Raw genomic sequence first — 25,379 nt, forward strand, 5'->3', positions numbered from 1 at the left:
TGCTTGGTTTAGTGCAGCAGAGGCCGAAGTTATACGTGCAAACCAGTTAAATCACTTATGTATAAATGTATGGGACTTTTAAAGTTACAAAAAGTCATACAGAAAGACATTAAAAAAAAAGTTTTTTTATTTTGCATACATTTTAAAAAGAAAGGCTTGTACAGATGCCATATTAGCTGTTTGCATAGAATACAACATAACTTCTATATGTATCCCATCATACACCCACTTGTCAGCTAACCTAGATGTCTTTACAATCATAAACATACAGTGAGTGTTCTTATCCATTTAGCTGGTGCCAATCCTTGCATTGGGATGAGAAGGATTCACAACGTGTTTCACAGATCATAAATCTGCTCATCAGTGGGGATAAGAGGAATATCTGCGGTATTATACCATAATTATCAGTAGATGCCATAAGTAATTAATACATTTAAAGAGGTTGTAAACCCTGGACAAAAAAAAAACTGTAAGGCAAAGGGCATAATGAGCTAGTATGCATACTAGCTCATTATGAAATACTTACCTTAGAGCTAAGCCCTCCAGCGGCGCCCGCACACCGCTGAGACAGCTGACATCTTCCCCAGTGTTTTCTTCCGGGTTTGCGGGCTCCAGCGCTGTGAGTAGCTGGAGCCGCAATGACTGCGCTCCCATGAATGAGCGCGAGAGCCGCCGGTCACAGCAGCAGCTCTAAAGAAACTACAGACGGCTGTTCCTTCAGAGCGAATGCGCCGATGACGTAATCGGCAGCATATACAGTAAATATCTCCTAAACAGTTCAAGTCTAAGATGTATTTTACAGTACCTATAGGTAAGCCTTATTATAGGCTTGCCTATAGGTACAAACAATACAGGGAGGTTTAGTTCCTCTTTAGGGATTAAGACTTCTAGAATGGAGCTCATAGACGGCCTAGCAATGATCTAAAAAATCACTACCATACTAAAGAAGATCACCAGGAACATAAAGAAGGGTCATGAGATGCTGGACCACCAGAGCTTGTACAAAGATTCAATAAATGTGTGTATACAGCATATACTGTGTATGTATACAGCAGGTAAAATAAGTATTGAACACATCACCATTTTTCTAGGTAAATATATTTCTAAAGGTGCTATTCGCATGACCTTTTCACCACATGTAACAACCCTTGCAATCCATACATACAAAAAACCAAAAACAAATCTGTTTAAAAATTAAGTTATGTGTAATAAAATGGAATGACACAGGGAATAAGTATTGAGCACATGAAGAAATTAGAAAGCAATCCTGCCCCTTGTCAGTGCAAATTAATATCAGCTGGTTCAGTCTCAGCTGATGGCCTATAAAAAGGTGTCTCATTACCAAGGTGTCACACAAGAAACATCTCATGATGGGTAAAAACAAAGAGCTCTCAAGACCTTTGCAACCTTATTGTTGCAAAACATACTGAAGGATTTCTAAACTTCTATTAATGTTCCAGTGAGCACTGCTGGGGCCATAATCTGGAAGTAGAAAGAATATAATTTTACCATAAACCGGCCATGACCAGGTGCTCCTCGCAAGATTTCTGACAGGAGTCAAAAGAATTATCAGAAGAGTTGTCCAAGAGCCAAGGACCACTTGTGGAGACCTGGCATTAGCAGGTACAATTGTTTCAAAGAAAACAATAAGTATATCACTCAACCACCATGGCCTGTATGCACACTCGCCACGCAAGACTCCATTGCCGAAGAAAAAGCATGTTGAGGCTCGTTTAAAGTTTGCTGAATCCCAGTTAGACAAGCCTGTGAAATATTATGAGACTATAGTCTGGTCAGATGAGACCAAAATTGAACTCCTTGGATGCCATAATACACACCATGTTTGTAGGTCAAATGGCACTGCACATCGCCCCAAAAACACCCCCATGCCAACAGTGAAGTTTAGGGTAGGAACAGCATGGTGGGGGGCTGTTTTTCAGCATATGGTACTGTCAAATTTCATATTATTGAAGGAAGGATAAATGGAAAATTGTACCAAGACATTCTTGATAAAAATCTGCTGCCATCTACCAGGATGATGAAGATGAAATGAGGGAGGACATTTCAGGAAGACAATGATCCCAAACACAAAGCCAAGGAAACTCCCAATTGGTTTCAAAGTAAGAAAATAAAGCTGCTAGAATGGTCCAGCCATTAAAGGGGTTGTAAAGGTATTTAAAAAAAAAAAAAAAAATAACAAACATGGTATACTTACCTTCACTGTGCAGCTCGTTTTGCACAGAGTGGCCCCGAACCTGGTCTTCTGGGGTCCCTCAGCGGCAGTTTCAGCTCCTCCCCACAAGAACTAACCACCTTAATGCGAGCTCCCTCGCATGGTGGTTAGTTCTTGCGGGCGCGCTCCCGTGATACAGCCGGCGGCTATAGCCGCTCACTGTATCACTCGGCCCCGCCCCCGGCGCGTCATTGGATGTGATTGACAGCAGTGCGAGCCAATGGCTGCGCTGCTTTCAATCCATCCACTGTAGCCAATCAGCGGCCAGGCTGAGCGGCGAAGAGGATGTCGGGAGCCAGCGCAGGACTTTCGAGGGGTCAGGTAAGTAAAACGGGGGGGCTGAGGGGGGCAGTATTGTAGGAAGTTTTTTCACCTTAATGCATTAAGGTGAAAAAACGTTTACCTTTACAACCCCTTTAACCTGACTTGAATCCAATAGAAAATCTATGGAAAGAACTAAAGATCAGAGTTCATAGAAGAAGCCCACTGAACCTTCAAGATTTGAAGACTGCGTGATGGAATGGGCCAGAATCACACCTGAGCAATGCATGGACTAGTTCCTCCATACAGGAGGCGTCTTGAAGCTGTCATTACCTACAAAGGATTTTGTAAGAAGTATTAAATACATTTCAGTTAGCGTGTTCAATACTTTCCCTGTGTCATTCCATTTTATAACATGTTGTTCATCCCTTAATGATGGCAATAAAGTTGGTAAAAAAAAAGGAAAATTTTTTTGATGTGCTCGCATGCAAAGGCGATTGCGCATGTAGGCCCCGCACGCATATGTGAATGGCGATTGCACCACATGTGAGATATCGTCATGAGCGTCGGAACAAGAGGATTAATTATAGCACCAGTTCTCCTGTGTAACCTGTAAAGACTTTTAAAGTGTCACCTATGGAGATTAGGTACTGTAACTTGTCAACATTCCACGGGCGTACGCAATTTTAAAGCATGATATGTATGGTATCTATGCGGCGTAACATCACACCCCCCCCCCCCTTTTTTTTTCTTCTAATACCAAAAAATTGGGTATTATATTGTGTTTATACATTCATTTTTTTTCTTTCTTTTTTCTTTTCTTTTTTTTCTTTTTTTATTATTGCGTTTGAAAAACTGTTGCGCAAATATCGTGTCACGTAAAAAATTGCAACACCCACCATTTCATTCTCTAGGGCCTCTGCATAACAAAATATATAATGTTTGGGTGTTCTAAGTAATTTCAGGAAACCGGAAAAAGCTGATTTTTACATTTACAGTATGTGAGAAGTGTCAGCATAGGCTTGGGAAGCAAGTGGTTAACCGTCATAAGCAGTGATGCTAATCACATTTCACAGGTGGCCACTAGAGGGAGTTTTAAATTAAATACTACAATTTTAAATATGGAACGAAAATTTTAAAAAAACATGTTATTTGCAGTAAAAAATGTAGTGACAAATGTTAAAATAACTTTAAATGTGCTAAATGAATAAATATATACAAGAAGGATATACTATTGCAGATTACAAATGTGAGTGAGTGAAAAAATGATGTCTCCCACCTAGTAACAAAACTAAAAAAAATCTGAAGACTGTATACAAATATTTGCTTTAAATCTAATCCTAAAACCACTGAAACATGGATCTCTGAGCCTTTGGATGTCATTGGTCTATAAACTCATAATGACATAAGCAAGATGATGAAAACTGTCAAACGCTTAATGAAAAATAAATAGAATCTCACAACTTGTGAAAATACAGACGTAGCGTGTAAAGGGGAAATTACATCAGGCGGGGTGTTTTGTTTTCTGTATTCTGCTGATTTATGTCCTTCAAATCTATCCGCACCCCCCTTGATGTCTCAATTGGTCATAACCTAGATGCGTTGCCAAAGCGTCTGCATTGTGAGAGTGATGGGATTTCATTTCCCAGATATCTTGCTTTTTGGCCATTAAACAAGTTGGTTGGGAGATGCAGTGGTTCTGTTATTTTTGTGTAACTCTCTTCATATTCGAGGAATTTACAAACCCTTCTCTACCAGCTTTGTGGCGCATTTTTAAATGTAATTTGTTTTAAACAAACAATCTACTAACGGCCAAAACCAATCGACACTATTCTGTACTGCTACTCCTGGACCTCTCTGCTGCCTTTTGATATGGTTGACCACCCCCTTCTCCTCAAAAAACTCCATGCCTTTGGTCTCCATGACTGTACTCTTCGCTGGTTCTCTTCCTACTTATTCAACCGCACCTTTTAGCGTTTCTTACAACTCTACTTCCTCCTTTCCTCTTGCTTTCTCTGATGGGGTCCCCCAAGGTTCTGTTCTTGGACCTCTGCTATTTTCAATCTACCCCTCCTCCCTGGGTCAGCTGATAGCCCCCATGGCTTCCAATACCAACTCTACGCTGACGACACCCAAATCTATTTCTCTACCCCTCAGCCCACTTCATCCTCACGTATCACTAATTTACTATCAGATATATCAGTTTGGATGTCGCACCACTTCCTCAATCTATCCAAAACCAAACTTATAATTTTTCCTCCCCCATATGCCCCTTCCCCTGATCTCTGTCAAAATCGATGGCACAACTATAAGCCCATCCCCACATGCCAAGGTTCTAGGTGTAGTCCTGGACTATCACCTCTTCAATCCATCATGAATGCTGCTGCCAGACTCATCCACCTTACCAATCGCTTTGTGTCTGCTACCCCTCTTTGTCAATCCCTCCACTGGCTTCCGCTCACCCAACAAATTAAATTCAAAATACTAACAACTACGTACAAAGCCATCCACATTTTAGCCCCCAGTTACATCACTAGCCTAGTCTCTAAATACCAACCTACTTTTGTTCTCTTCGTTCCTCTCAAGACCTTCTGCTCTCTAGCTCCCTCATCACCTCCTCCCATGCTCGCCTCCAGGACTTTTCCAAAGCCTCTCCAATCCCATGGAATGCCTTACCCCAATCTGTCTGCTTATCTCCTACTCTGTTAGCTTTTAGACGATCCCTGAAAACCCTTCTCTTCAGAGAAGCCTACCCTACCCCCACATAACAACTGTATTTTCATTTTCTCCATCAGCTAACCCCACACAGTTATTACCTTTTTGTTCCACTTGACCCTCCCCTCTAGATTATAAGCTCTAACGAGCAGGGCCCTCTGATCCCTACTGTATTTGTATTGTAAGTGTACTGTTTGCCCTCATGTTGTAAAACGCTGCACAAACTGGTGGCGCTATATAAATCCTGTATATTAATAAGCAGAGCTCTGCTCAAAAGGGAAAGCTCTGTTTTGTTTGCACCCGCCACTGCCACATTTGGCACTTTTTGGGGGCCGATCTGAGCCGAAAGTTCGCAGTCCCAGAAGACTAGGGGACCATTCACAAGGCACAGCACAACACGCATGCGTAGTAGGAAATAGGCTGTGAAGCCGCAAGGCTTCACTTCCTGTTTCCCTTACTAAAGATGCCAGCACCGGCCCCCCAAACCCAATTGAAAAATCGGCTTGCATGAGGACCTAGCTGGATCCCTGGACAGGTAAGTGTCCTTATATTAAAAGTCAGCAGCTACAGTATTTGTAGTTGCCGATTTCATTTTTGTTTGGGGGGGGGGGGACTCCTATTTTTAAATATATCTTACAGTGAGGGAAAAAAGTATTTGACCCCCTGCTAATTTTGTACGTTTGCCCACTGACAAAGAAATGATCAGTCTATAATTTTAATGGTCAGTTTATTTTACCAGTGATACACAGAATAACAAAAGTATCCAGAAAAACACATTTCAATGAAGTTATAAATTGTTTTGCATTTTAATAAGTGAAATGAGTATTTGATCCCCTATTGATAAGCAAGATTTCTGTCTCCCAGGTGTCTTCTATACAGGTAACGAGCTGAGATTAGGAGCACTCTCTTATGGGGAGTGCTCCTAATTTCAGCTTGTTACCTGTATAAAAGACACCTGTCCACAGAAGCAATCAATCGGATTCTAATCTCTCCAAGGCCAAGCCCAAACAGCTGTCCAAGGATGTCTGGAACAAGATTGTAGACCTACACAAGGCTGAAATGGGCTACAAGACCTACACCAAGCAGCTTGGTGGGAGGGTGACAACAGTTTTTTGCCATTATTCGCAAATGGAAGAAACACAAAATAACTGTCAATATCCCTCGGTCTAGGGCTCCATCTTAGGTCTCTCCTTGTAGAGTTTCAATGATCATGAGAACGATGAGGAATCGGCCCAGAACTACAAGGGAGAATCTTGTCAATGATTTCAAGGCAGCTGGGACTGTAGTCACCAAGAAAACAATTGGTAACACACTACGCCATGAAGGACTGAAATCCTGCAGCGCCTGCAAGGTCCCCCTGCTCAAGAAAGCACATGTACAGACCCATCTGAAGTTTGCTAATGAACATCTGAATGATTCAGAGGAGAACTGGGTGAAAGTGTTGTGGTCAGATGAGACCAAAATCAAGCTATTTGGCATCAACTCAACTCGCCGCGTTTGGAAGAGGAGGAATGCTGCCTATGACCCCAAGAACATCATCCCCACCGTCAAACATGGAGGTGGAAAAATTATGCTTGGGGGGGGTTCTGCTAAGGGGACAGGACAACTATACCACATTAAAGGAATGATGGACAGGGGCCATGTACCATCAAATCTTGGGTGAGAACCTCCTTCCCTAAGCCAGGGCATTAAAAATGGGTCATAGCATGACAATAACCCAAAACACAAGGCCAAGGCAACAAATGAGTGGCTCAAGAAGCATAGGCGTAGCCAGTCTCCAGACCTTAATCCCATAAATAATATTCGGAATGAGCTGAAGGTTCGAGTTACCTAACGTCAGCCTCAAACCTTAATGACTTGGAGAGGATCTGCAAAGAGGGGTGGGACAAAATCCCTCCTGAGATGTGTGCAAACCTGATGGCCAACTACAAGAAATGTCTGACCTCTGTGATTGCCAACAAGGGTTTTGCCACCAAGTACTAAGTCATGTTTTGCGAAGGGGTCAAGTACATACTTATTTCACTCATTAAAATGCAAATCAATTTATAACTTTTTTGAAATGCGTTTTTTTGGATATTTTTGTTGTTCTGTCTCTTCACTGTCAAAATAAACCGATTGATCATTTCTTTGTCAGTGGGCAAACATACAAAATCAGCATACAAAATACTTTTTTCCCTCACTGAAAGTTCAAGCTTGTTTTTTTTTTTTTTTTTTTTTTTTTTTCTTTTTTTTTTTTTTTTTTTTTTTTTTTTTGTTTGTTTGTTTTATTTTTTTCCCATCTTGAATGTAGTACAGGAAGTTGGAAATGATTAAGAACCCTGTTGGGTATTTTTAGCCATCTGTGTCCCATTGGGGAGATTTCCATGCACTTCCTGTCCTGTAGACCCAACAAGAAATGAAAGGAAAATCTCCTTAAAGTTAAAAAAGCCACCTCCTGGACAGTTGTCACTGCAACAAGTGTCCCCATTGGAAGATTCCCCTCGCATCATGTTCTGGAGACAACTGTAAGATTTTGAATTTCCCATCATTTTCTGCCCCTGTGACAATGGCCATGTCAGCAGGGTAGAGAGCGTGAATCTACCCAGCAGGTTCACAGGCAGCAGTAAAAACCTGTCAGAGGTTCTAACTCCTCTAGTCTCTATCCAAAATTAACACCACCTCTCTAGAGGAAAAAAAAAAGTTCTTTCCATCTAATCTGTCTTATCTATCCTCCTCATACCGTTATTTTCTCTATCCTTCTCACACCCGGTTATCTTCTCTATCCTCCTCCATACCCGGTTATCTTCTCTGTCGTCCTCATACCCGGTTATCTTCTCTATCCTCCTCATACCTGGTTATCTTCTCTATCCTCCTCATACCCGGTTATCTTCTCTATCCTCCTCATACCCGGTTATCTTCTCTATCCTCCTCATACCCGGTTATCTTCTCTATCCTCCTCATACCCGGTTATCTTCTCTATCCTCCTCATACCCGGTTATCTTCTCTGTCCTCCTCATACCCGGTTATCTTCTCTGTCCTCCTCATACCCGGTTATCTTCTCTGTCCTCCTCATACCCGGTTATCTTCTCTGTCCTCTTCATACCTGGTTAAAAATACTAGAACCAGCCATTTCTGTACAGTGTCTGGAAGCATGTAGAACTGGTTATCTTTTGGGGAGGCTAAGAAGAAATAAACAGAAGAAAACCTTTTCTGATATTATAGGTCATTATCCATCATTTTCAGATGTGTTTTTTTTATTGTGCATCTTATTCAACGACCCCTTTCACACTGGGGAGCTTTGCAGGCACTACAGAGCTAAAAATAGCGCCTGCAAAGCGCCCTGAAAGAGCCGCTGCTGTCTCTCCACTGTGTAAGCCCGAGGGCTTTCACACTGGAGCGGTGCGCTGGCAGGACACTAAAAAAAAGTCCTGCTAGCAGCATCTTTAAAGCAGTGAAGGAGCGGTGTATACACCACTCCACCGCTCCTGCCCATTGAAATCAATGGGGCAGCGTGGCTATACCGCAGCCGTAGCACTTCACGGCTGGTTTTTAACCCTTTCTCTGCCGCTAGTGGCTGGTAAAAGCGCCCCGCTAGTGGGCGAATAGCGCCACAAAATTGACGGTAAAGCACCGCTAAGAAAAGCGGCGCTTTACCGCCGACGGACCCACCGCCCCCCCAATAACAAATATTGTATACTTAAACGACAAATTCACTTTAAAAAAAAAAAAAAAACATCCAGTTTTTTTTTTTTTTTTTTTTTTGGATGTAAAAATGTGCATTTATTATTTTTGTTGCTACAGGAGCCTGTAAGGCATTGCACCAGCGATCAGCAGTTTTCTGGTGCCTTGCAGGTCTCCTGCAAATCTGTTGGTGTATCGGCTTCCTCGTACGAAAGGAAGACTCAGACCACTTTCACACTGAGGCATTTTACAGGCACTTTTGCGCTAAAAATAGCTCCTGTAAACTGCTCTTCTGCAGCCACGTTTTTGTTTTTTTTTTTAATTGTGATCACTAGTGGGGAGGGAGAAGAATCCTGCTAGCTGTCAGATTCGGGTGCGGGGGCTGGCAAGTTCGTAACATGTTGCATGTTACACTCTGAATATGGGTATAACATGTTATGAAAGGTGAACTTATCCCTTAACCACTCTTCTCAGGGTCCCCCATCGGTGCCCCTGGCTCCTTCCCCCTTCTGAATACACCCATGGCAAGCTACGGGAAGTAAATCCATGAATCATCTGCCCTTACTCAAGATTGCCATGGCTAGAAATGCTAGGGGGCTGTTTTTCAGCAAAATAAAGCGCAAAGACATGGATAGATGGGGAGTTTGCTTTGTTCCTCTGCAGACTCCCTAAGACCCCTTTCACACTGAGCCGCCTCGGGCATCAGCGGTAAATCGGCGCTATTTTTTAGCACAGCTTTACCATCATTTTAGCGGCGCTATTCTGCTGCTAGCGGGGCGGTTTTAACCCCCGCTAGTGCCCGAAAAGAGCTTGCATCTTTGGAGCAGTATACTCCGCTCCTTCACTGCTCCTGCCCATTGAAATCAGTGGGGCTGCTGCAGCGGCGCTTTGCAGGCGATTTTAACATTTTTTCGGCCAGTACCGGGGGTTAAAACTGCACTGCAAGTGGCCGAATAGCGCCGCAAAAACGATGGTAAAACGGCGCTATTTAGCGCCGCTTTACCACAGACGCCGCCCCAGTGTGAAAGCGGCCTCAGGCTTTTAAACTGGGTTTGCAGCTGAAGCTTTTTTCAGGCGCTATGCAGGCGCTATTTTTAGCGCTGTAGCGCTTGAAAAATGCCTCAGTGTGAAAGGGGTCTAAGGGTCACCAGGGAAGCAGTGGTCTGATTGGACACTGTACCACTGAGTTACCGTTGGCAGCCATCCTTAGTATGGGCAGTGGGAATACATATTCCAGTGTCCGGCTGCATTTGCTACACAGTAGGGATGAGCCGAACACCCTCCGGTTCGGTTTGTACCAGAACATACTGAACAGGCAAAAAATTTGGCAGAACACACGAACACCGTTAGTCTATGGGACACGAACATAAATAATCAAGTGTTCATTTTAAAGGCTTATATGCAAGTAAATGTCATAAAAAGTGTTTGGGGACCCGGGTCCTGCCCCAGGGGACATGTATCAATGCAAAAAAAATTTTTTTTAAACGCCCGTTTTTTTCGGGAGCAGTGATTTTAATAATGCTTAAAGTGAAACAATAAAAATGAAATATTCCTTTAAATATCGCCTGGGGGTATCTATAGTGTGCCTGTAAAGTGGCGCATTTTTCCCGTGTTTAGAACAGTACCACAGCAAAATGACATTTCTAAAGGAAAAATTGTCATGTAAAACTGATCGCGTTTGTAATGAATTGTCGGGTCTCGGCAATATAGATAACCGGGTGGCTCCCACCCCCTCTGACGCCACGGGGAAGCCATGATAAAGTCCCCGTGATGTGTCAGAGGGGGCGGGCTCACCTGGGGCCGTCACCGGGTAGCCCCGTCCTCAGTTATATAAGAACTATCAAAGGCGATGAAGTGTCACACGACGGGAGCCTCCCATGGAGGCGGATCGGTGGCGGATTTTTTTTTTATTCTTTTTCGGTCCGTCACGGGATGAAGAAGATGAATGGACATCCTGGGACATTTTTTTTTTTTTTTTTTTTTTTTATAAAGGACTTGTCCCGAAGCTGTGTCTTGTTGTTTTTAACATTTTGACACTTTTTTTGTGAAATGGTAGGGGTAAATTTTACCCCGTTACCGTTTCACACAGGGGGAGGCCGGGATCTGGGGGTCCCCTTGTTAACGGGGGCTTCCAGATTCCGATAAGCCCCCTGCCCGCAGACCCCCACAACCACCAGGCAAGGGTTGTGGGGATGAGGCTGGGGACAAGGTGCTTTGGGGGGGCTACCCCAAAGCACCCTCCCCATGTTGAGGGCATGTGGCCCAGTACGGTTCAGGAGGGGGGATGCTCTCTCGTCCCCCCTCTTTCCCTGCGGCCTGCCAGGTTGCGTGCTCGGATCAGAGTCTGGTATGGATTTTGGAGGGGGCCAGTGTTGCCAACCGCCCGTATTTTTACAGGCAGCCCGTTAAAACGGGCACTTTTTCCCCCCGCCCGTAAATGCCCGTAGTAGCGGGAACGTGCCAGTAAAAAAATAGCCATGACCGATCCGGCTTGGAACTGCGCATGCGCAGTTCCAGAGCTTGCCGAGCGGAGCCTGTATTCGGCTGGCGGGGGGGGGGGGCGCGGATCTCGCAGAGGCTGTGCGGCACTGGCGTGCTTCACTGGCGAGTGATGTATTAGCACATCCCGCCAGGCGCGCCAGCATTTAAACTCTGTAACACTAACCAGGAGCACTGAAGGAGCAGGACTCGGCGGCTGAGCAGCACGCGGCGGCGGAATGGAGGAGCCCTGCATCCATCCATCCAGGACCAGGCAATCCAGAGTCCACGGGGACTGGGGGGGGAGCAGGTGGTGTGGTGGCAGGGTGTGATGGAGGCAGGGTGTGATGGAGGCAGGGTTTTTTTACCTTAATATCTACCTTAAATCACATTGCTATTTGCCTAGCGCATTTGTTTGTAGCCTAAATACTGAAATTTGCACCTAAAAATGTAATTTTTGAACTTTTGGATTTGTATGGGGGGACACCTATGCCACTCTTTTTAAACATTTGGTGCAGGGTTCCCCTTAATTTCCATATCAGACCTGAAGGGCCTGGTATGGCTTTTAGGGGGACCCCCATGCAATTTTTTTTTTTTTTTTTGTTCTGGTTCAGGGGTTCCCCTTAATATTCATACCAGACTCAAAGGGCCTGGTAAAGGACTAGGGGGATCCCATGCTTTTTTTTTTTTTCAATGAGTTTTATCTATATTGCCGAGACCCGACAATTCATTACAGCCGCGATCAGTTTTAGATGACAATTTTTCCTTTAGAAATGTCATTTTGCTATGGTATTGTTCTAAACACGAGAAAAATGCGCCACGTTACAGGCATACTATAGACACCCCCCAGGCACAATATTTAAAGGAATATATAATTTTTATTGTTTTACTTTAGGCATTAAAAAAATCACAGCTCCCGAAAAAGCGGCCGTTTAAAAAAAAAAAAAAAAATTGCATTGATACATGTCCCCTGGGGCAGGACCCCAAACACTTTTTATGACAATAACTTGCACCTTTAAAATGAGCACTTTTGATTTTTCATGTTAGTGTCCCATAGACTTTAACTGTGTTCTGGTGGCTTTCGAATTTGCCCCGAACACCACATATTGTTCGGTGTTCGCAGAACATCCAAACAACCAAAATTCGGCCCGAACTTATGCTCGGTCCGAACCGTTCACCCATCCCTACTACACAGTAGCAAAGTGGCTAGGTTAGGGAAAGGAACCCCGCTTGCTACGGACGGTGAGTTAGTTCAGGGAAAGGTTCCTGTTTGAGGGGCAGATTAGGGACACCACTTTCTGCTCTGTCATACAGTGCTGTGACATAAGACTCTTTAAAGTCATGCATGCACCGCCACCCTGCTCAAGAGCCACCCCCTACACAGATATTGTTCCAGTAATGTAAGCCATACCAAAGTGACAACTTTCCATTGTACCGCTAACATTGCTGAAAACTTCCACACCTGGTTGCCAATGTTACTGTGTCGCTGATATCATACGTTTGAAACTGTTATGCCAAGTATTTCTCCACAGTTACTGCAGACACACTACTAGTGCTGGTGATTGGGATTGTTGCTCCACTTGTTATCTGTTCACCTTCAACTCGTATAATACTGTGCAACCTTCCTTTAGTCTCTGTGTGCCATTCTTACAACTTGGCTACTAACCACAAGGTCCCAACCACAGCCCTGCGTTGCTAGCACAACCATTTAATCTTTTCACTTTAAAATACCTACATAAATGTGGGCACAAAAAAAGGTTTCAGTTTAGCATGCCATGCCTCCAGGAAGGTCAAGGTCACAGTGATTTTGTTTGTGGTTCCCTTTTCAATGCCAGAGGGGGATTGGCACCAGTCTGCATTGACCTCGCTATAGTTTGCACATGCATGCTTAACGCTAACATCTGGGGTGGTCTGGAGTGCTTGACCTCTATTCCCACTGCAGTATTAAGTGGATGTTTTGATTTCCCCTTTTTGCTTTAACTTTTATAAATTTGAACATTTAGCGGAAAAAAAAAAGTTCTGTTTGCCATAGAGCACAATTAAATATGAATGGTTAGCCTTTATGCCACAAAATTTGGTTAGAAATGGTTTCTTCTTGGAAAAAAAACACAACATATTTAATCAGATATTCTTGTGGTTCCATGAACTAGCAGTGATTAACCATCTTCTTCAGGTCTAGGTGGTGGGCACAGGCAACTTTAAGCCCATTTATTCTTTATTTAGCAAAATATGTTCAATTACTCCCTGGTCTTAGTCTATATATGATGCCTTATGCTATGGATACCTATAAACCCCTCCCCCTTTGAAAGCGATAAGCAGGCTGTTTGTGTAGCTCAAGTCCCCAGTGACAATTGGTAACCACCCAGACTGGTTCCTGATCATGTGGTCAGCTATGACAGAGTGCTCATGTGCAGGCTGGAGTTTGAATATTGCCACTTTGAGTTGGATCTGAAGTGCCATCTATTTAAAGTTGAACTTGAATAAAAATTCAAACTTCCCCTTGCATTGGGGGTTTCCTTTGCACTGCAAGGGTTAAATGCCAATTTTTGTCCAGGGAACCATTAAAAACCTATCTTACTTGTCTTATCCCTTCCTCCTCTTTGTGCGACTGGTCCCCAAAAGCCATTTCTCCTTGGAAGTCCACCAGTCGCGGGCACTCTAATGTGATCATGTAGAAAGGCATCTAGGGGAGTAAAAAAAAAGTCCTGCCTGCATGAGGCTTTATTCAGTATCCACTTCTCTGCGCCTTCCTGTCAAGACAGCTAATTTGTTGGGGTAACTGTTGTGGAGCTGTGGCTGAGCACAAAAGCCATCGCCCCCTTGTGTAGTGAGCATGCTTGTCGGGCTCCCTCTCTGACGGCTTTGGTGGAGCGACCAGGCAGAGCTCTGTTGTGAGCGCACCTGTCTCAGCTACTTGTATTTTTCAAGACACTTCAGCTGACATGCCCCTGGTGATCTGATGACTGGTGGGAGAATATTCAAGAAGTGACAGGAGCAGTGGATGAAGTACAGATCCACAGAATGAATGAAGCAGAGAGACCCTTGCGTTGCAGTTCCTCAGTTTCAGCTTCCTCTCCAGCAAGAATAGTGAGCAGCATAGTTGTGGCATCACCGACTCCAAATCTGGGTAGGACTTGCAGGAACAGCTACAGTGGCTTAATTTTCACACTGCAAATACTGTATGGGGCCATGAGGGTATAGAACCAGAGTACCTAGGCACAAGAAATGTACTGCTTTTTTTCCAAGGAATTCAACAAAAGCTACGTTTTCAGGCCACGGTTTAGGCACAATTAACATTTCTAGATAGTCCAGGCTTGCGTACAGGTCCACAAGGGCACTTGCACTTTTACATTCTGTGTAATGAAGTTAATTTGTTCCAGATTTATGTTGATTGGTTTTATTTTATGCAGGTCTTCTGCCACAGCTGCTGGGAGTAGCACCAGAAAAAGCCATTAAACTTACTGTAAGTGAAATGTGTGGACCATCATGTTTGTTGAATATACTTTATGAATCCAAAATCTTTACCTTTGTGTTTTTTTCCTCGTGTTGAATCCCTATATGTTTTTCCTACTTCTTGTATGTCATGTTTCCTGTAAAGTGTATAATCAATGACATATCACACACATATTCCTCGATCACAAGGCTCATCTGTAGCAACTGCCAGCTGGGCACTGGATATATCATAGTTCAATGTACTAATTCACCAGCGCACCTGAGTTTCCTGTAAAGTCACGATATTATCTATAAAATGCTGAGGTCACTAGAACATTTTAGGTTTTGTATTAAAGTATAACTAAAGGCAACTTTTCTTTTAGTTGTTGATAGAGTGGAGAGAGGTTAGAACCACTGTCAGGTTTTGTTGCTGTCTGAGACCCCGTTAGGGACATTCCCTCTCTCTATTTGTCCTGTTTACCATTATTAAAAGTAAAAAATCCCAAATTTTGGATTGTCCCCAGAAAAGTAATAGAGGGGAAATCTTCCAATGAGGACACTAGTTCTGATGACCTTGGATCCCCAAGAGATTCCCTTAATTTGCAGGCATTCCCTCTCACTTCTAGTTTGGTTATGGGACAGGAAGTGAAGGGAAATCTCCCCAATGGGACACAGATGGCGAAAATCTTCCAGGGCTTATAACCCTCCCTTAATCTATCCAAAATGAAAGAAAAGTTTTGCCTATAGTTCGACTTTAAGTCTATGTTTAAGTTCATGCATGTTACAGTCAGACTGTACAATCTGCTTTAGTTCTACCAATCGCTTGCCTGATTGGATAAAAATTGATTGAATAGTATAAGTAGGTCCTTGTATACTTTTCGTAAATATTAAGGAGATTGTGCAAAGATTGTAAATTCAGATTATAATGTGTATGATCTTTATTCCTTTTTCAAATTATTAAATAAACCGCACTTCTTGCTGTGTCCTGGGCATATGTCTTTTGTGTGTGGAACTCTTTTTCCTCTTGCAGATGTAATGTTAAGTTGTATTTGTGTTTCAGGTGAATGATTTTGTACGTGATAAATTTACGATTAAGGACGGTTCAATTCCTCTTGCAGCTGAGATTCTTGCGGGTGGATGTGTAAGTTTTTAAGCTGTTTTACAAATTTTTTATTTTTATTTTTTTAAATTAGCCTGTACCTAGCTACTGTCTCTGTAACAAGAACAGATTTTAGGGTATGCGGGAAGACTGTATCTGATTTTGCAGTGTGTGTGTGTATGTGTGTGTATGTGTGTATATGTATATATATATATATATATATATATATATATATATATATATATATATATATATATATATATATCCTGCATCTACAGCACTGCGATGTAAAATAGAGGGCCTTTAATATGTCCCCATTCCAAGCACAAATCCAAATTTGTCGAAGGGGCATGACCGACAAAAGTCTGCCGATCGGCATCCATACAGTGCTCTCAGCCAGTGGTTGCGAGTGCTCACTGGTGTGTTCTGGCGGGGCGGGGGGCGTTCAGTCCCATCGTATAGTTAGTACAGCTGCTCCTCCTGAGCTCTTCAGCTTTTTTTCCGTTCAAGTTGATTGAAAAAAAACCTGCTAGTGTGTATGGGGCTTTAGTTCAGCTTCATTTTGTTAGTGCATCTTAATCTGCTAGTCTAACAACCCCCTCCTCCGAGACTGACAATGCTGCTACCCAAAGGTGCCACGGTGCTCCTTAATCCAGAGTGGGGGCACTTTATTACAAGGGGGCAAGATCACCAGGAGAAAACCGGGGGGGAGGGGACCTAAATAAAGAAATCAAATGCAGCCACTACATTTGATTGGTAAGCTGCATTATATTACTTTTTTGGGTTTAATTGTTGATTTAATGGAACCTTGATTGTGACAGAGGTTCAGATGAGGTTCCCACGCTATCAAAATTGGGGTAAAAAAAAAAAAAAAAAAAAGCATTGGCTGGACATGTACTTTAATAGAAAAAAGCTGGTCACACTTGTTAGTCTTACTGCACGACTGCCTCTAGATCTGCCACCTATGTAGTACAAGGGCCTGTTTGATTTTAAAATGAATGATTTAGGTAGGCCCCCACATTACATAGCAATGTTAAAATTGAGATAGTAAGATGTATGGCCAACTTCCATTTGTGTCAAAGTGGCTGTAAACCCTTACATATACCCAGTGAAGTGACACAAAGAGATGAAACACATCCTCGTGCATAAGTTGTACCTGTTTATCTGCAATATTGCCTTCTCTGTATCCGTTCAAACTCCTGAATTTATAAATCTTGTCTGAGCTGTCAGAAAAAAAAAGGCTTAAAGTGGTTGTAAAGTCAGTAGGTTTTTTATCTTAATGCATTCTATGCATTTAAGATAAAAAAAACCTGTGTGCAGCAGCCCCCTTCAGCCCCTCTAATACTTACCCGAGCCCTTCTTGATCCAGCAATGTTGCAGCAGTGTCTCAGCTGCCCGAGACTCTCCCTTCTCATTGGCTGAGACGGCAGTGCAGCTTCATTGGCTCCTGCTGCTTTCAAAGTCAGTGAGCCAATGAGGAGGGCGGGGGTGGGGCCAAACCGTGGCGCCTTGTCTGAATGAGTCTAAACGTAATATTCCCCACTCACACGTTCCTGAAAATGGCTGTAGTAATGCTGGGTGCTGTATTGACCATCGAATGGAAACCGTAGACAATCCAAAGGATAGAAATGTCATCAGCACACCAAGGATTCCTCAGAAGGATCCAAAGCTTTATTTACATGGTCACACGGTACCAGTGTTAATTTAGTCGACTAAAATAACTAAAACATTTTAGTCGACTAAATGAATACTATTTTAGTCAACTAAAATACAACTAATACTAAAACAATTGAGATGACTTAAATACGACTAAAATTAAAAGCCATTTTAGTCAAAAGACTAAAATTAGACTAAAATGCCATTTTAGTCAAAAGACTATGACTAAAACTAAATTGCAATTACTGAAATGTACTGGAGATTTTAGTCGACTAAATACGACTAAAACTAAAACAATTGCAGAAGACTAAAATGGGACCAAAACTAAAATGCCATTTTAGTCCGAAGACTAAAATTAACACTGCACGGTACACATGCTGCAATTTTCTGGAGCCACGCAGGGCCCCCTTGTCACTTGCCTGACGAAGGGGCCCTGTGTGGCTCCGAAATGTTGCCGCATGTGTACCGTGTGACCATTTAAATAAAGCTTTGGATCCTTCTGAGGAATCCTTGGTGTGCTGATGACATTTCTACCCTTCCGTGTCTGAATGGACACAGCAGCGGCTGGGCTCGGGTGCCCCCATAGAATGCTGCTTGCTGTGGGGGCACTTGGCAAGGGGGAGGGACCTGAGAAGAGGGTGATCCAAGCTGCTCTGTGCAAAACCACTGCACAGAGCAGGTAAGTATAACATGTTTGTTATTTTTAAAGAATAAAAACTGTGACTTTAGTATCACTTCAAATTAAACTCTGCAGAGCTCAGTGAGGAGAGCTCTGGGAGCTGATTGGAGGGAAGAAACAACACTCCCCAACACACAGGAAGAAAGCTGAGGCTGTCAATCATAGGCTCTGTGCTGAAGCTTTCTCCCCTGTCACCTTTTTTTCTCTTGGTGTCAGGAAAACTTGTCAAAAGTGACTCCTGCAGAGGGCAGTGGAATGAGCTCTGGATTGAGACAAATACACAATATAAAGGGATATGCTTTGTTCATATTTAATGTCTGAGATTATAACCACTTTAAGGCACGAATAACATAGCCTTTGATGCTCCAATTGTAGTAGGATATTTTACAAATGACAAGATTCTTATGGTGAAGCGTTTTTGGAAAATGTCAATAAGAGGGATAGGGTTGTTTTTTTCCTTTCCAAGTGTTTTCTAGTAAATGTCTGTTGGATAGCAGAGTAGAGGAGCTGGAAGTGCAGAACTCAGACAATTTGTGCTCACAGAGGTCACATGACCTCCTGCTGAAAGATCAATGCTCTTCATTCTTTGAGAGAGAATCCAATAATCTGCTGGTCTCTGATCTCTCATGTCTGACCACAGACAGCTAACTTCCTGCCTTCCACTTTCCCCGATAGTTCCCCGTTTCAGCCACTAGAGGCAGACCGCCCTCCAATGCTCGTGAGCCGCTGGCTGCGGGGGACATCCTGCCTATCTACTTTTCTCACAAGATGTCATGTGCAGGTAGACTTTGCTGTCTGGCCGTTGTGTTTGATCATTGACCTGTCCCCAGATTCCAGGTAGTGTCCCTTGTTCTTGTAACCCTCTGAGAGTTCCTGGAAACACAAGGAGAAAAGCTGCCCTTTGATTACTCTGCCTTTTTATTTGTAACTTTAAAGCAAAAATGTAATAAAGCGCTAGAGAGTTCACACAAATAGCATTGTATCGCTTTATCTGATCTGCTACAATGCACAAAGAGGTGGGCAGCTTTCGGAGTAGAATCGATTAGTATTTGACTTTTTTTCTTTAAGCTGATTGGTTACAAATCAACAGTAACTTCTTTTTAAAGGAAATTAACTACAAACGTGTTTTAGATCGAGGATGGAAAAATGTAAATGTGTTTTTTTTGTTTTTTTTTTAATTCTTGTGTAATTCTTTCATAAAACCATCATAAAGACTGCCACGACTTTCCACTCCTGAAAATGCTAGTAACCCGGCTGTCATTATTTTATTATAGTATATGCAAAAGAAGAAAAAAAAAAAAAAAAGTACATCGCAATTTAAACACTTCAGCTCCGGGAGAAATACTCCCCTTCATGACCAGGCCATTTTTTGCTATATGGCATTGCATTACTTTAACTGACAATTGTGCAAGTCGTGTGACACTGTACCCAAAAAAGATTTGTCCCCCCCCCCCCCTACAAATAAAGCATTCTTTTGATGGTATTTGATCAGCCCTGCGTTTTTTTTATTTTGTGCGCTATGAACAAAAAAAAAAACCCGACAATTTTGAGGAAAAAAATTTTTTTTTTTTTTTTACTTCCTGCTATAAAACACATCCAATTAAAAAAAATATAAAAAACATTTTCTTAATCAATTTAGGTCAAGATGTATTATGCTACATATTTTTGGCAAAAAAAATCCTAATAAGCATATATTGATTGGCTTGCACGAAAGTTATAGCGTCTACAAACTATGAGATAGATTTATGCATTTTTTTTTTTTATGTTTTCTTACTAGTAATGGCAGCAATCAGTGACTTATAGTGGGGCTGACAAATCGGACACTGACACCTTCGACACTTTTTTTGGGAATCGGTGACACAAATACAGTGATCAGTGCTAAAGAATATGCACCGTCACTGTACTGTAAAAATCATCATTTATTTGCTAGAAAATTACATAGAACCCCAAAACATTATATATTTTTTTTTTTAGCAAAGAGCCTAGAGAATACAATGGCGGTTGTTGCAACTTTTTATCTCGCACGGTATTTGCGCAGCAATTTTTTGAACGCTTTTTTTTTTTTGAAAAATAAAACAGTTTTGTGCTTTAAAAAAAACAAAACAGTTAAAGTGGCCCAATTATTTTTGCATAATGTGAAAGATGAAATTATGCCGAGTAAATAGATACCTAACATGTCACCCTTCAAAATTGCACACACTTGTGGAATGGCGCCAAACTTCGCTGCTTAAAAATCCCCATAGGCAACGCTTTAAAAATTTTTACTGGTTACATGTTTTGAGTTACAGAGGAGGTCTAGGGCCAAAATTATTGCTCTTGCTCTAACGTTCGCACCGATATCTCACATGTGTGGTTTGAACACCGTTTTCATATGTGGGCGGGACTTACGTGTGCATTAAGTTGTCCATTTATACAATATTTCTAACACATAACATGTACATAGCAAAAATGTCACCCCAAAATAGATTCTCCTACTCATCCTGAGTACGGCGATACCACATGTGTGAGACTTCCACAGCCTGGCCACATACAGAGGCAGAGTACAGCCAAGTATGGCAGAGTATGGCTGGGTATTGCAGAGTATGGCTGGGTATTGCAGGGCATTAAAGTATGGAGGGATGGCTGAGCATGGATGGATGGATCCATGGATGTGACTGTATTTGTCACTGAGCATCGCTGTGGGCACTACACATGCAGCCCACAGCGCTGCTACCATCCGATCCCTCTCCTCCCCCTCTGTACCGATTGGTACAGAGGGGGAGGAGAGGAACTGGCATCATGACATGACGCCGGTTTGTGTACATGTGATCGCTCCGTCATTTGACGGAGCGATCACATGGTAAACGGCCACGATCCTCTGGACCCGGCGGTCATGGATGTCCTCGGGTGCACGCCCCAGGGGGCGCGCGAGAGCAGGATTCTGGGAGGACGTCCATGGACGCCCACCCAGGATAAGCCGACCGCGCTGTAGCCGTCTTTTGGCTATGGCCCGGTCGGCATGTGGTTAAAGGAGTTGTAAGCCCTCAAGGTTTTTCACCTTAACGTATTCTATGCATTAAGGTGAAAAACCGTCTCCCCCCCCCCCCCCCCTCCCATTTTTCTTACCTGAACTCGATTGTTCCAGTGACGAGCACGAACCCAGCAGCTCCAGCCACTGTCTCGAGTCCTCATTGGATAGATTGATAGCAGCAGGAACCATTGGCTCCTGCTCCTTTCGATCAAATCCAGTAAAATTGGAACGGGGAGGGGGGGCAGGACCGAGTCCTGCTGTCTGTCAATGGACGCAGTACAACACAATCTCCTGAGCTTGGGGGCTTAGGGCGACCAACCCTTTGGATTTATATAGAATGGTCTTGCTGCCCTCCTAAGAACAATGGGTATCCTTGGAGCTGAAACATATAGCTCTGAGGAAGAGGGTCTTCCCTCGGAACGCCTAAGCCGTCTTTGCGATGCCGTCTGTTCCTCCGTGATGTCCAGTCCAGGTTGCTGATTTTAGAGAAACGATTCAACTTACTGTTTTATTTACAGGCTCTTTTATCATGTCTGTATATGAGTACGATTATTGCTGTTACATCTTTAAATAAATTTTACCTTTGGTAATGCACAAGCTCAATGGACGCAGTGGCAGGACTCGGGAGCGCACACCCGCACGGGTGCCCTCATGGAAAGTGTCTCTCCTTGGGGGCACCCGATGAAGAGGAGAGGCCAGGAGCGCCACCAAGGCACCCCAGAAAAGGAGGATCTGGGCCGCTCTGTGCAAAACCCTTGCACAGAGCAGGTAAGTATGACATGTTTTATTTACAAAAAAAAAATCTTTACAGTCACTTTTAAGAATGTGCACCACCCCCAGTAGCCCTCCTCCCACCCCGAAATGCAAATAGTCATTAATGCCTCCATAAAGAGAACCTGTCAATACTGCTGTTCACCATGAAGTAGTGAGCATATCCGCCTCTTTTGTGACTAAGTTACTTTAACTTCTTCCTGCCGAAGTTACGCATATATACAGCTGGGTGGGCTTTAACGCAGAGAAGACCTACATAAACACTTTTTTCTGTGCTGAGAGCACGCTCCCAGCACGGTTACCAGCAGGGACCAGAAGCATGATCAGGGTCTTTCCGATCAGCTAACGGATATTGCAGCCAATCACAGTAGTCACTTAACCCAAAAGTTCCTTCTACTGGCATCTAGAAGCTTTTAAGGGTCGGGTGGCGGGAAGGGGGTTAAGAGGACCTGAATTTTGGAAGCTGTGCCCAAAAACCATCAGCAGCGGGGAAGAAACCAGCGAGGGTTTCCTGCAGCTGATCTTTCCCCCTTTGTTATTGACTTGCTATGCCTTATTCTGCACTTTGTCCTTGTATGGAGGTGGCCGCCTTGATAGAGATTAGGTTTTGCGTCCGGTCAGAGCTGCCCTCCTGATGACTGGTAAGGAAACATTCAAGAAGCAGCAGGAGAGAGGTTCAGAAGGCACATATCCATCATATGAATGAAGCAGGAGGGGGGAGATCTTGCACTGCAGGTCCTCAGGTGTAGCTTCATCTCCAGCGAAGGGAACAGCGGCACAGTAGCATCAGACCAGATATCATTCCAAATCATTCATTGTGCATAAGGAAAACAATGTCCACTAATGAAGAGGGTTCATTTTGAGTAACCCAGGTTACCTTGAAGGCCACTCTGCAGTTGAGCTACCAGTGGACCAGTCTAATGCAAAAGCTAGGATAGAGCTCGTGAATTTTATTTTAGTGCACTTTGGGTTCCCTCTGGTGCTGGTTACATAATCAGATCCCTGGGGATTTCAGCTAAAGGGGATACTCAGAGTTTAGGAAAAGATGCAGATTGACCTGCCCTGTCTATACATCAGTCTCTCTTAATTCCTTCAGCACTAATCGTGAAAAATTCCCCATCTATTTGGTCATATAACAACCATTTGAGGGCAACTAATGGAGAGATTCCTCAGGAAAAGTAAGATTTAGCAGGTGTGCATCAGGATGGGGGATAGAAATTTGCAATTTTTGTATATTTCTGCTTTAACAAAGAGAGGCGCTGTTTACATCAATGTGTAATGCAGGATGTTGACATGCAGATGTAAATAGAATCTTTGGGAAATGTCAGTCCAGAGACTGCTTTCTAAGTAACGTCACTGATTATGAGTGAATGGATAGGTGTCAGTTTCAGGAGGTCACTGGTTTCAGGTGAATTTGATAGGCTGCACTTTCTGGGTTGTCATTGGTCTCCAGTGAATGGATAGGCTGCAGTCTCAGCGATGTCGCAGGTCTTGAGTTGATGGATAGGCTGCCTTCTAAGTGATTCCATTCATTGCTAGATAACCAATAGGCTGCTTTCTCATCTATCTCACTTCTATGTAATGAACAGATACACCTAAATAAGGGCTGCGCTTCAACTAATACATGTAGATACAAATATGTATAAATGTGTGCGAAAAAATAAAAAGAGCAATCTAGTGTGTGAAAAGTTCACCACTGTATCTCTCTAATAAAGTGCCAAATGCAAATCTTCATTAGTGTCCCGTTTTCATCGCTGTGTGCCTCCACCACACCTTAGGTCACACCTGCTTGCCAGAATGATTTGACTCTCTTAAACAGAGCAGTTTAAAATACCCTGCAAATAGCTAGACTCTCGTCACACATCACTGATTGTGGTGGTTCCTGGAGATGGGACGGACTACAAGCAAACTCTCTGCCCTACGCGTTTTGTCATAAATTACCTCTTCTAGGGAATGGTGGAACAGGTTACTAATGAAGATTTGCACCTTTGCATTTGAGCTGAGTTGAGATTGTTTACATTGCACATTTGGTGGACTTTTTACACACTGGATTGTTTTTTTATTGTACGTATTAATATTTATATGTATGTAGCACAGCACTTATTTGTGTGGATTATGTGGTCAATTTGTATCTGTTGACATGCTTGCAGCTATAGTTTTTTGCACTTTCAGCACAATCGTGCTTTAATATTTTTTGTTTGCAAAAGGATGTGCTGAGTTTTCATTGATGTTGATGGTCTCTAGTGAATAGATAGGCTGCGTTCAGTGATGTCATTGGTTTGTAGCAGTGGTCTCCAAACTGCAGCTGGGGGGCCAAATGTGGCCCTTCGCTTGTATTTATCCGTTCCTTGGGGCACTATTTCATCCATTGATACCAACGATGGGACACAATTCCCTCCCAGTGACGCCAACAATGGGACACCATTCCCTCCCAGTGACACCAACAATGGGGCCCCATAACACTATTGATGGGAGACAATTCCTCCCACTTACACCAAAGATGGGGCATCTTTTTTTTTTTTTTTTTTACCGGTGACGTCCAGACCTTTTCTTTTTCCAATTACCACTGTCCAGTCCCCCTAAAGTCTCAAGGACAGTAAACTGGCCCTTTATTAACAATGTTGGAGACCCCCGAGCTATAGTAAGAGGGTAGGCTACACTCTCAGTGAAGTCACCAGTGTTTAGGGATGTGTCTGCATTCTCAGTAAAATTGCCAGTAGTTGAAAAATCGGTCCCATATAAATGGATTGGCTTCTTTACTCATTGTTCATCTCTGCTGAGTTAATTGACATAAAGCAAAACTGATAAATAACTTCTTACCTTTAGAATTACTTAATTGAAAAGCTTGTGTGATTATTTGTCATTGATATATATGAAGTGCAGGTAAGGGTTCGCTTGATAAACACAGCGCTGGTGTCATTTGTTAATCATTTAGTTGCCACGCACCCTTTTCCTATAATTGGTATGATCCATGCCAACCTCCTGATCCGTGCCACTTTCACAAAACCTTTGTGTCCATCCCTGTGCTTCTAAAGCTTTCATAGGATCTGTGTCACATAAGCCCGCTCCACTTTGCTTTCCAGTCAAGCGTCACCAGGCGATGACTCTCAAGACCCCAGGGAGTTCACCTTGCTTCGTAATTACTGGGAATTAGCACGCATGGATAATTTTGTCCACTTCTCTATTGTGCGATTTTTCTGTTTGTAAATCTGATTCCTCTTTTTTAAAACCTAAACCTCTGTGCTCTGTGACCCCGCTTCAGCTAACAGCTTTTTAGCTGCTTTTATTGCATTAAGTCATCGCGGTGATTGTGTCTGGTCTTTGTAGAACATACAAAACAACACTTTAACATTGGAAGGTCAGCGCTGAGGAGGGAGACCAGAGG

At 43.0% G+C, this 25,379-nt stretch overlaps 1 protein-coding gene across 2 annotated transcripts in view; it reads left to right on the top strand.

Annotated features, from left to right (window-relative positions):
* SLC25A13 (solute carrier family 25 member 13) overlaps positions 1-25,379 on the top strand; it is a 236,108-nt gene that overhangs the window by 151,574 nt on the left and 59,155 nt on the right. For both annotated transcript variants that reach the window (XM_073629566.1, XM_073629567.1), the window contains exons 12-13: positions 14,758-14,810; positions 15,840-15,920. In XM_073629566.1, the coding sequence (XP_073485667.1) occupies positions 14,758-14,810; positions 15,840-15,920 (134 nt within the window). The remainder of the gene's footprint in view (positions 1-14,757; positions 14,811-15,839; positions 15,921-25,379) is intronic.

Source organism: Aquarana catesbeiana, linkage group LG05, assembly GCF_042186555.1.
Source record: "Aquarana catesbeiana isolate 2022-GZ linkage group LG05, ASM4218655v1, whole genome shotgun sequence".
Taxonomy (NCBI): domain Eukaryota; kingdom Metazoa; phylum Chordata; class Amphibia; order Anura; family Ranidae; genus Aquarana; species Aquarana catesbeiana.